The sequence below is a fragment of the Antennarius striatus genome, chromosome 1, assembly GCF_040054535.1.
Source record: "Antennarius striatus isolate MH-2024 chromosome 1, ASM4005453v1, whole genome shotgun sequence".
Classification (NCBI taxonomy): Eukaryota; Metazoa; Chordata; class Actinopteri; order Lophiiformes; family Antennariidae; genus Antennarius; species Antennarius striatus.
In genome coordinates, this window is record NC_090776.1 from 19,341,086 (window position 1) to 19,353,716 (window position 12,631).

General features: G+C 45.4%; 1 protein-coding gene across 5 annotated transcripts in view; it reads right to left on the reverse strand.

The window, feature by feature from the left end:
* Positions 1 to 12,631, reverse strand: part of sox6 (SRY-box transcription factor 6) — a 117,708-nt gene that overhangs the window by 71,962 nt on the left and 33,115 nt on the right. For all 5 annotated transcript variants that reach the window (XM_068314270.1, XM_068314272.1, XM_068314269.1 and 2 more), the window contains 2 exons: positions 5,794 to 6,034; positions 3,153 to 3,363 (listed from right to left, as the gene is read on the reverse strand). In XM_068314270.1, coding sequence (XP_068170371.1) covers positions 3,153 to 3,363; positions 5,794 to 6,027 — 445 coding nt within the window. In that variant the 5' untranslated portion in view covers positions 6,028 to 6,034. The remainder of the gene's footprint in view (positions 1 to 3,152; positions 3,364 to 5,793; positions 6,035 to 12,631) is intronic.

Below are 12,631 nucleotides of genomic sequence, written 5' to 3' on the forward strand. Positions count from 1 at the left end.
ACGTTATGACATGAAGTCTCTTTCCAACAACGGCGGATTGGTTTAGAAAAGATTGACTTAATTAATGAGACACTACCACTGGAACATATGCACGCCTTTTATTAACGTTTAATGTCTAATGCCTCTCATACTGGTTTAACTGGCAGGAAACCAGTACCAAGCCCAGGAAAACCCTTACAAACGAACTGGGGAAGCTTAAACCCGATCATCCGACCTTGCTTTGGGAACGATCATAAAGAGACGAAGGGAAAAAAAATAGTTCCGTGTTGACTTGCGTGATATTGATTCATACTTTAGTGTGTTATATAAAACCGTTCTGATTGCATGTGAATCAAACCAAGGTCACCTTGTGTTTTTATAATGATGGTTATTTTTCTTTTTACCCCCCCTAATAGTTTATACAGAAAATTTCAACTCTTGACAAGTGCTGTCTGGAGACCTATCCATAAATAATACATTTACAATACCTAGTAAATAAACATGGGGCACAATCGTTAGCCCCGCTGGCAACTGGGCCTAAGAGAGCTTTTACAGCAAAGGTGACTATTCAGCTAAATGCAGCGCTTGCTGCTTTCATTCATTAGCACAGTCACAAGCACTTAAAGCACTTTAAGGACCAGAAATGGAGAGGAAGGGTGGACGGATGGAGAGGGTGAAAGGGTACTAATATATAGAGATTGGACGAATGAAGGAGTGACACTTATGATACAGAGAACACCTCTATTGTTCACATGTTGGGAAGTAGTAGGTTAATAACGGAAAATTGCCCAATTTTTTCTACTTTTGGAAGGAGGCTTACAGTATCGATAATTTTGACCAATATATAAATGTTTCTACTTATTCCAACATAGTTTTTATGTGTTTGTAGTCGAACTTGTGAAAGACAGGGATACAAAAGAGGTGACACAATTGCAACAGCAAAGAATCACAAGATATAGCAATGATATATCTCATAAAATACTTCCTGGAGGAGTTCCACCAGAACCATCCCACCAACGCGTCATTTTTAGCAGAATTCCACATTCCAGATTGTTCTTTTCGTTGCTTGAGGCTCCCGTGTTCATCCCAGGACAATGAACTGTCTTAACCAGAGAGAGAACCAGAGAAGAATGGCAGCAGATGGTGATGAGTCTCTGAGGGGACTCTGATCCGACCAGCCAGGCACCAAAGCAGCAGAATTAGATCCAACAGTTGTCATGCTTAGATAAGCGATATATTTAGCTCGTTTGTTGCTCGTTCCACATTAGCAACATCATTAAGACAACAAATGTCTCCTCCGGCCTTCCTGCCTGTTATTTAACAGCTAATCCTGCCCGTTTTCGACTTCGGACAGCTTCCCCTTTTACGTAAACACGGATATTAGATCCTGATTTCTCAAAAATTTCCTGGAAGTTCTCCTCCCGGTGCCGTCTGAGAGTTCCTCTCCCTCCGTTTTACAGTAATCACTGATCATCACCAAAGAAGCCTCCACGAGGGCTCTCCAGAGACGAGGATCTCTCAGTTCCTGCGGCTTGGGGATGGCACGCCGAACTTTGTGAGGCCCTTGTCTTCTGCCATGTTCCCTGCTCAGAAACTAATTTCCTCCGACAAGGGAGTGTATTTCGGCGACAACGGCACAAAGTGCATGAGACAGACCTGGCCTCTATTATTAACAGGAGATTAAAACAGCTGTATGGCACTCCAAAGCAGCCTCTCCTCTCCGCGTTAACATACGGCCCTGGATTACAAGCTGCACTTGACCATTTAAATTACTGCAGCAACCAGCCTTCACCAGCTGGGGCTCATTAGCATAACACCCGCTAACGCTATAGAGAGCACTGGCCATCTTCTCCCGAAAAATCAACTCCAGGAAACGCAAATGAAATACATTCTCACCTCAACGCGGCGCAAAGACCGGACAGCAGAACCACGTCACTTTGATTTGAGCAACCACAATCCAGATGTTTAACCTTAAGGAACCACCAGTAGATGAAATTTGATGCATTTCTCTCTAAAAACTATGAAAATACATCTTTTTATTTCATTATAGTTTGGCACATTTTCTAAAATTGGTGGTTAATGAATAATAAGAAGAGGAGAAATGATTAGAAATCACATTTCATTGGCAGAAGTGGTGTGTTTTGTGTGTTTAGCCTTTCTCTGTTGGTCATTTCAATCCAATAATCCACACTTTTCATCCCCCTTAAATGAGTATTCTAAAATAAAAAATAAAAATACAGGTGCTGGGATGAATGAGGACTAATTGTTCGGTCTTTTATTATCCGAACGACGCCATAAATTATCCGCCGCCTTGTCGGGATGCGGCTCAATGATTATCTGGTGATCGGGATGCAACACTCTGATACAAAGATCACCAAACGAACACTTAAAAAAAGAAGTGGCAAATTACTTTTAGGCTAACAGAGGTCTAATTTATTCATCTGATGAAGTGCTTAAGCTAAGAGCTCCCCAGACACTAAATGAGACACATGCATTCCCGAGGGGGTTTAACATTTGATTGGGTGTAGTTATATTACTACAGCCCTAATTAAGAAGGGGGATGTGTTTCAGCAGCTCTTTCAAATATTTGTTTTTGCTCTATACTCTTGATAGACTGCAGGCTGTGAGCGGGAGAAACAGGAAGCAGATGTGTCGTCGACCAAAAAACGCATTTCGTTTTTTCCTCCGGGAAGCAAAAAATCAAAATTGAGAAATTGTAAATGCATGAGAATGATTTTTCTTATTTTTTTATATTGTTGTTGTTTATGGGTTGTGAACTTTGATGAATACTTGTGCCGAGTGAGAAATGTCCTGTGTAGTAAAATAAGAAGAAATAATGTTCCTGGCGTCGGGTCGGCACTCGCAGTTTTATAGTGGAGGAGTTTGCCTTGGCACGGAGGAGGACCACACTTATTCTGAGGTGCGCCGCCACACAGTCTTTGTCACATTGGATGAGGTTCAGAACAAACTGGAAACACTGGTAACGTCAGAGTTCCCCGGCCTGGAAGCGCGACACGCAAAGATACTAGAGAGGAGAGGAGGACGGTCGGGAAGGTAGAACCCAACAAAAAGCAAAAGGGAAAATGTGCTTCAGAGGAAAAAGTTATTTCTTGGTACACACACACACACACACACACACACACACACACACACACACACACACACGCACATACCGTCTTGCTCTGTCTTTGTCATCTCCTCCAGCTTTTTCTGCTTCAGTGTGTCCACTACATCTGCCAGGCTTCCTTTGCGGCGCTCCGGAGTTCCAAACGCTGAACCGCTCAGCAGGTCGCTTCGCTCCCGGGCCCCCTCCTCCGGCTTGTGTGGGGAAGTGGAATTGTTCCGGAAGGAGTACAGGGAACATACTTTATTGCTGTCAGATTCCTGCAAGACAAACAAAAGTCAAGAGGGCCGGGATGGGATTTGTATTAAATGAGGAACGTGTTTTCCTGCTTCGTCACAGCAATTCTTTTATTTTATTTTATTCCAACTCATCGATTCGGTGGCTTTTTTTGCGTCTTTTCTCTCCTACTCCAGTTGCACCACTAAATGAGACGCCACACGTGAAACGTGGAGATGAAACTAAGAAGTGAACTTTCATTGTGCGCGTCGTCTCTTCGCTTCGACGCGGAGAAAAACCTCCCAGCTGTAATTTCTCAAATTGCTTTTGACTGCGCGTTCGCGTGAGGGCGACTGCTGTGTAATTTGTTCATTTTCTAGTAGAGACCTATTCTCAGCTGAGTGCCTGAAGTCGTCGTAAATCTGCGTCCTGTCTGGAGCTGTTGTTGTTTCTCGGTCCCACCTGTGTATGGTTTAGTATTTAACTAAAGGTCCCGTGTCTGGATGAGCGTTCCCCGTGCACAAACACAGACGTTGAGGAAGTGGGGAGAAGAATGGGAAGATGGGTTTGAAAACTCCACACATGGGAGCGTGGAGCCGGCACCCGAGAACCCAGTCGTTAATTATGGCCTGTAGACGGGAGAAAGCAGAAGGTAGCTAAGCAGCCTCCGACTGGGGAACACTTATCTGGGGTTTAAGCTTTGGCCCCTCGTAGTGAGGAAAATCAACACGACACACGTCTGAAACCGACGTATTGTGGAAGAGAAAGCTTGAATCAAGTGATAACGGAGTGTTACGCTAAATTATAGAACAGGTCTGACAATCTGAAGTCAGAAAAGTCAGGAATGTGGTAAACAGGGGAGCGTCGACGGCGCTAAATTCTCATCCCCATGATGCGCGTCCCGCTCCGGTGTAGGGTGGTCCGGTACCAAGCGCCAGGGTGGCACGACCTCCCGGCCCGACTGCGCACCTCCCAACCCGGCGCTGGCTGATTATGCAGCGCGGCGGAGAGGTGGAGGGGGCTGGAGGGGAGTGAAGCAGCGCCGGGTTAATCAGCTGGCACCGGTTCAGGGCACAGCCCACAGACACACGGAGCAGCCGCCGAGTCAGGTAATCAGCAACACTCATTCCTTTCTCCTGATGCTGCCTTCCCCTTTTCTTCTCACTATCTCTGCCTCTCATCCTCCATTCTTACCTCCCCTCCCTCCCCCGTTCTGTTTCTGTTTGTTCTTCACTTCAGTTTTTGTTTTGTTTTTTTGTGTTACCTTCGATCCGAGCCACTCAACTCACAACTTTATTTCTATAATGCTGCTGCGGTAAACTCATCAATAAAACCTTGTTTTTGGTTTTTGTTTTAAATTCAACAAAGCGCAAGTCAAGATTATTAAAATGTCACAAAACGCTCTGATTTTTTTCTTCTTCTTTTTTTTCCTAGATGAAGGTTGCTGTTAATTTAACCTTTTTTTTGTCTTTATTTCCATCGAATCTTTATTTCCTGACATTTTAATAATTCACTTTGCAAACATTATTTTGCAGACATGTATTTCTCAAAGCGTCAGTAAGTTTAATTAAATATCCTCTGCGTGTGTTTTATGCTGTTTCTCCGTCTGTTTCTCACATCATCCGGTTGAAAACAACACCGTCCGTCATGAGCGGTCCCCACGTTGGCCATCCGTGTGTGTGTGTGTGCGTGTGTTCGTGTGTGCGAGTATGTGTGTGTGTGTGTGTGTGTGTGTGTGTGTGTGTGTGTGTGTGTGTTTTACAGCAACAAGGCGGACATTCTCCTCCGTTGGGTTTGATGTGGTTTCATTCGTGTTCTGTCAGGAAGAGCGAGAGGACCTCTGTTGAATCTAATTATAGCTGATGGTTTAGCGTTTGGCGAGCTGCCTATCTGAATATCCAAGAGGTTCCACAGCATCAGGGCGGGGCGGGGGGGGGGGTAGAATATCAGCTGAGCTTCTTCAGGAGGGAACGAAGTGTAAACGCTCGCTGGATGTCGGTTTCTGATAAAGAGGCGAGTCGTGGGTCACACTGTTTTCTCCAAAAAGGAACTTTTGCTTCGCCATTTCAGCTTCTCGGCCATAAATATTCAAAACCATCTCAAAACCACAAAGTCGAGTCAGAATGAAATGTTTTGGTTGAAAATATGAGGATTTCTGCAAACTGGAGCGAAAAGTTTTCCGAAGTCAATTCAACCCAGGGTTTAGAAAACGTGTCAAACTCGAGGCCGGGGGGCCAAATGTGGCCCGCCCCAATAAGTAATAAATTCAGTGCTATTTAACATTAAGGAGTAGTTACATTTAGTTACATTTATTAGTTACATCTGGCCCTTTGAGAACAGCCGTGATGCTGATGTGGCCCCCAGTGAAAATGACTTTTAACCCCCCCCCTCCCCCCTGGTTTAGACGACTCTAAAGCAGTGTCGACTCTGATCAGCTGTTTTTTACACGCGTGTTGGATGCTGACGTGTCTCACCATGCGCTGCTGGGCCGACACCAGGCTGTCCCAGTCGCTGTCCGGCGGGACGCTGCTGAGGGGCTGCATCTCGTCGGGGTGGGCTTTACTGTGGAGCAGACTGTGCAGGGGCAGCTGGGGGGCGCCGTTGTCGTCAGCGCTCTCCTCTTTCTCCCATGATAAATGCTCCTGACTCATGGCGTCGTCCCCGTCGACCACACAGGCGAAGTGGGACGTGGCTTGTTTGGAAGACATGACTCTACTGTGGGTGGGGGGGGGCGAAAGGAAGGAGGACAAACATTAGGACACACCGCGGATGGTGGACACCACTGAACTACTTCCTGTTTATTTGTTTTTATTTTTGTCCTTCAAGGATCTTTTTTTTTAACACGTGTCACTTTAAACCGGGGGTCTCCAGACTTTTTCCTATTACGGTTACATAATTTTTCCTTTCTGTGATGGGGGGGGGGGGCTGGGATCAGGTTGTAACAGAAAAACTGGATCGCAGGGATGCCTAAACGTAAACATTGTCTTCCAGAAAGTCACACATAACCAAATATTAATAAACCTTTCTGAGATCTTAACAAAAAAAAATTAAAGAAATAAATTATAACACTATTAATAAAATAAATAACACTATTTATGAAATAGATAATAACCAGGGTGTTTTTCTGGTACTGTTCAGGGGGCAATGCCAAATGTGGTGGCAGGCCGTAATTTGGGGACCACTGGTTTTTACACATGAAAAATCAGACCCAGAGTAAACCTTTTATTTGTCATTTGATGAACGATAAAATCATGAACATTTTGGTATGACTGTATGACCCCCCCCTCCCCATCGGGGGCCATCAAATCCTATATAAGCAGCTTAAAATCAAAAGCTAACAGTGAAGCCCTTAATTCACAAATCTGTTACACGCGTTCATGAATATTACAGTGAAGAGCTCACATCAAAGCCGCTTGATATATCAGGTGCAGAAGAAACTCATATTCATTCTAATTTATTTTCTAATTTATTTTTCTCTCCTTTTACAACCCAACTGGTTTTTTTTTGTTTTTTTTGGTGCAGAATTTATACAACGGATTCTGCTTTTTTTTCTCTTTCTCTCGCAATTAATGAGGCCGCACACTGTGTGCTAGAATGAATAAAATTAAACACTGTGCCGGCAAATGTAATTATGCATTTGGTTTTAAATTAAAAAGGGGACAATATGGCCTTCCTATCCATGTGAAGTGGGAACAAGGAGCTGGAGCTGAACTTCTTATCTGCTTTTCCCTCAGCTATTGTTCCGCGTATTTTTCCTAACTACATGATGTCCGTCGATGAGAACGACTTGATCGCCATCTTTTTTCTGGAAGGTGTGTGTGTGTGTGTGTGTGTGTGTGTGTGTGTGTGTGTGTGTGTGTGTGTGTGTGTGTGTGTGTGTGTGTGTGTGTGTGTGTGTGTGTGTGTGTGTGTGTGTGTGTGTGTGTGTGTGTGTGCGAGATAGAGAGGAAGAGGGAGGAAAACTGGGCGTGAAGACGAGATGTGACGAAATGCTCAGGGTTTTGTTTTTTTTTTGTAGTTTAGATGGCTGATCGTCGAGGCGGGTGTGACGAGCCGTCAGCTGGACGGGGAGGTGGGGCCGTCAAGGTGGAGGCAGGGGGCGGGGCTAGAAGTGTTCTGGTACTCTGACTTTTATTCTAAAAGTATGCCAAACACTGTGTTTTCTACAAGTATGACTTGATTTTGTTTCTAAAAAACAATGTGATGAAAACAGTAAGCCGACCAATCACTGAAGACCTGAGAGGTCGTATCAGACGTGACCCAGAATTTGATTCTTATCATCCAGAAAAGAGAACAGAATATTCTGAAAGATCCAGATTCTCGTCGGCTCGTTCTCACTTCCAATCTGAGAGGTCAGAGGTCAGCCTGGACATAAAAACAACGGCAGCTTCTATTAACTCACTGGCTGCCAGTGACGTCTATAGACATCAATTATGTTTTTCAGTGGGGAGGGGAGCTGGCTAAGCTTGTCAGTGAAAATCAGGCTTCTAATCATAGAATTTAGCATCAGGACGTCTGATCCGGTGACAGAACAGTGGATGGAGAATCAAGGGAAGCTTCTGATGGAACAAAGTTTGCGTATGTCAGTGTTCACCGCGTCGCTCTGAGCAAAGCATCTTGGGATCGGTCAAGAACGGAAAGAAAACACCGATAAATGTCAGCGGAAAGTTGGAAAGGAGATCAGCTGCTCCGAGGTGCCGGAAGCCAAAGGGTTAAACCCGTGTGTCCCAGCAGCTGTTCAAACAGGTAGATGGCGAGCCAGGGGGCCCTGTCCTCCTGACCGTTTGCCCCGCCCCCCTGTGCTGACCCCGGCCGTCGGTTTTAATCAGCCATAAACCCCCCCCCGTAATTCTATTAAATAGAAAGTGATCTCAAAATCGGCTGCTGGTAATTGAACATCAGAAGTCAGATCAAAGTTCAGCACTGACTAAGTGTGTGTGTGTGTGTGTGTGTGTGTGTGTGTGTGTGTGTGTGTGTGTGTGTGTGTGTGTGTGTGTGTGTGTGTGTGTGTGTGTGTGCACATCCACGCATTCGCATTTCTTATTCATGCAACCCAAAAACAGCGCAGCGAGCAGCTCGTCCTCAATGGAGTGTGAGAGTGAAACAAAGCGCTGCTTTTGTTTTACGCCGTAAATCAAGTGGTATTATTTTACCACTAAAATATTCAGTCTCTCAGGCACTTTTACGCCGGTCTCCAGCCATCAGTCAAACTGCTGAGGCGTGAGAGAGAGAGAAGCGATGGAGACTCCGTCCTCCTCTAACATGTGTCTACAGCAATCTGGTTAAAGAATGCAACAGATCTGCAGCGGCTCCATAACACTATTTGTCAGCAGGAGTTAATAATTTATTAGCGGTGCTGGGAGGGCTGCGCTCAGGCAGCTCAAGAGTGCAGAGAACCCCCCCCGCCCCCCCTTACCACCTCTGCCCCACCCCCACCTTCCACATGCCCCATTCTGGACTAACTCGTGTTATTGAAAGGGAGAAAAAAGGAGAGGTGGGGCAACTATCCTGTGGAAATATCCACGGGGCGACCGTTGGCTTTTATATTTGAAGTCCTGCAGTCTGACGGCGTTCGTGTGCAGAGCGTCGGACAAGATGAAGATCTTTGATGAGGAGGGTGTGTGTGTGTGTGTGTGTGTGTGTGTGTGTGTGTGTGTGTGTGTAGTTTATTTTTTGCACAAAAACATAATTTCTGACCTCCATTTTTATAGAATTAAAAAATTTTAAACAGAATAACGACTAAACAACGATGTGGAAAATAGTCCCAACCTGTCTTGATATACTAAAACGGGTATATATGTCGAACTGAAGAGGTCGCTCGTAAATCCTGGACGGGCCGCCCCCCCCTCATGGTTGATTACACAACATCAATGGACGCCGGACAAACCAGAGGAATCAATAAGCGCATGAAACGCTACCTTCCTCTGTAAAAAAAAGACCCCGCGACTTTGAAGACTCCAGGCGGAGACAAGAGAGGCCCGTCGGCCCAAGAACCCGTCTATTTATAGTCCGCAAAATTGCACACATTAGAGGGATTAGGATTCTCCAGCCGCGGGCTCATGTGGCCCCGGAATGCTTTGAGTCATGAATTGTTCCCGGCGATAATGTTTCATCCTCGTGCAAAACAACCTCCTCGTAATTGGTGAGTATTAGAGGAGCATCGTGTGCCGCTCGTCTTTGGGGTCTTGTGATGCGTCCTCCGTGATCTGATTTCGTCCCACGCAGAAAAAAAACCTCTGACCGACTTTCACCCGCTACGTCTGCACCGTCACTTCTCGTTTCTTACCACGTGTTGGCGGATGGATACAACATCAGTGAGACCGGATCTCGTTCTTTACCACGTGTTGGCGGATGGATACAACATCAGTGAGACCGGATCTCGTTCTTTACCACGTGTTGGCGGATGGATACAACATCAGTGAGACCGGATCTCGTTCTTTACCACGTGTTGGCGGATGGATACAACATCAGTGAGACCGGATCTCGTTCTTTACCAGGTGTTGGCGGATGGATACAACATCAGTGAGACCGGATCTCGTTCTTTACCAGGTGTTGGCGGATGGATACAACATCAGTGAGACCGGATCTCGTTCTCGTTGGTTGAGTAGAGACATAGCTCGTGTGTTCTCGTGACCTTTACTTTTCTTTTCATTCTTTGTCATTATTTACGTAACTTATATATAATTAATTATTCACAGGTAAAGTCAGCGTGTCTATTGGTTGATAAAAATGTATTGTTGTTGTTTTTTAATTTAGGGTGTTTGGGGATTTTTTTGCAAGGCTGGAATGATTTAAAAGGATTTCGTTTATTTTAAATGGGAAAAATTTGTTGGACTTCCTAGTTCAGACATGGAACAAATTAAACTCATATCTGTAGGTACTACTTTATATCCATCTGTCATGTTAGCATGTTAGCTGTCTGCTCAGCTAACCCTAACCCTGGAGCTCAAATTGGAATTATTTTAATATTTTCTTTAACAATGTCAATAAGCTGAATAATAAGGCATAAAATCAATAGAAGCCTTTTACAGTGAGGCATAACGGTAGCTAAAAAAAACAGTGCGGGGGCTTTAATCTGTGTGTGTGTGTGTGTGTGTGTGTGTGTGTGTGTGTGTGTGTGTGTGTGTGTGTGTGTGTGTGTGTGTGTGTGTCATGTGACAGATACAGAGAAAATGGCGAGTGTGTGTTTCCCTTCAGGGGTTCCTCCTGTTTTAACAGGTGTGGTGGTTGGGTTCCTCTGGGTTCCTCACCTGCCATAATGAGATATTACTACCTGACAGCTCCCAGCTGGAGGAGCATTGACACGGAATCCACCGTTTAGCACAATTAAATTATCACCCTCCTTTGTGATTGTGCCACGCTGCGTGGCAGCCAGGTTTTCGGATACACAATCAACCCGTAACACGGGATGCACGCGACACATGGTAGTCTATTTTTATACATGCGATGTGCACACGCACGCACACACACACACACACATTAAAAAAAAAAAATCAGACAAAGAAGCCTCTTCTTGACAATCGGTTTCAATCTATCCAACACAAATTGATTTAAATCTCTCAAAACCTCAGCTGGAAAAGTAATTATAGATAATGACCTTAAAATAAAGTAAATGGTTGGGAAAATACAGATTTTTCAACAAGGCGACCTGAACGCACAGCGACTGAAGAGTTGTCTAAATGAATTTGTTTAAATTGTTCCTCCATTATTGTTGACCTTCCCTTGCAAAAAGTCATCTCAATTATGCCGCCACTTCATCCTCTCCTCATCCTCTCTCCTGGCGCCGCCTCTATTAAAATCTGCCACAGTTACCACAACTAAAACCCACACTCAGCTGATAGCCACCGGGGCAAATGAAGCAAGCCTCCTGAAGTGCTCACTTTACATATTGAGCAGAGCATTGATAATTACTTTGCAGGGTAAATTATTTGCAATAATATGCTGCTGGAGGAACTGCCTTGTGTCTCACTTTAAACACTTTTGCAGCTGCCATGGCAGCGTGGTTGGTGTCCTTGCCCCCCCCCCCACCCATGCAAGGCGAAGGCAGATGCAGGTGTGAGAGTGCTCGAGTGTCCCTGTCTGTCTACTCAAGAAGGGTCGATGAGCACTCACGCACCCGACCCCTCGTGGCCCACACTTCCTCCTTCACCACCCCCCCTCCCCCCCAGTGCCATTGGCCGTCTTCCTGATCCCCGGACACGAGCTCGGAGCTGGACGACATAACAGCCTCTCAACCAGTTCACTGGTTCATGTGTGGGATCTGACAAATGAAGGATAAGTGTCCTGCAAAGAGCCACTGGCCTTTTTTAGAGTCTTCAAGGGGAAGAAAACCTCAGTCCTGAGTTGTTTTTAACCCCAACTCTTTCACTTTTTAATTGTTACTGGGGGTAGCGCTTGAAATCTTCAACCAGGAAACGGGACAGCGTCATCAGCATATCGCTAACGTTCGGGTTCAGATGTTTAAACAACAGTCGGGTTTCTCGCAGATGATTCCTGGTTTGCTCTCCTTGAAAACACAGAAGTACTACGTTTCCATACAAGCGTGTTGCTGCTCCCGTTATCAACTAGAGACACGTCTGACCTCGTGTTCAGGTCAGGACGGGATCGGGCCAAAGGCTCACTGGATATTACGAATCAAACACACCAGAAGACGCCAACAAAACTGTCCCCGCCCCCACTGAGAGAGGAGCAAAAACACTCAGACATGAAAAGCTGTTTGTTGTCCCATCCCGCTTTCTTCCTCTTTTTACTCAGGCCTGCTCGGGGATGGAGTTCCCAAAGAGTCTGCAGTTAAGCAAACCTCACAGCGAGTCAGCCGTTTGCTGAGCAACAGTGAAGCTTTGTGGCGTCCCTCACCGCCGACAGTAAGTTATGAGCCTTTTGTGCTCAGGAGAAGGAAAACAGAGATCGGAATTTGGCAGGAACATAATAATACAGAATTCTCCTGTTCGCGGAACCTGAAATTTTCATGGAAACAATCGAGCATTGTTGAGGGAAAGAAAAGCGAGGGTGACAGATGAAATATAGAGCGGGGCCCCCTTTTGGTTAAACAGTAAACAAAGCGCTATTCAGGCCAGGTCCATTCTGTCATTTATAAAGATAACTTCTCCTGTGGGCTGCAAAGTTTGCAGCACTTCAGCAAATCGGGTGTAACATCTCTCACAATCGCAAGACAAGTGAGTTGAGGAGCAGGAGAGAGGGTGGGAGGCAGGGTACGACAGAAATGATGGGGTGCATCCCAAACAACTGAAAGGATAGAAGAGAATAGTTTTTTTTAAAAAAGGTAGAAAATCCCGAGTCCAAAAAGTCGGC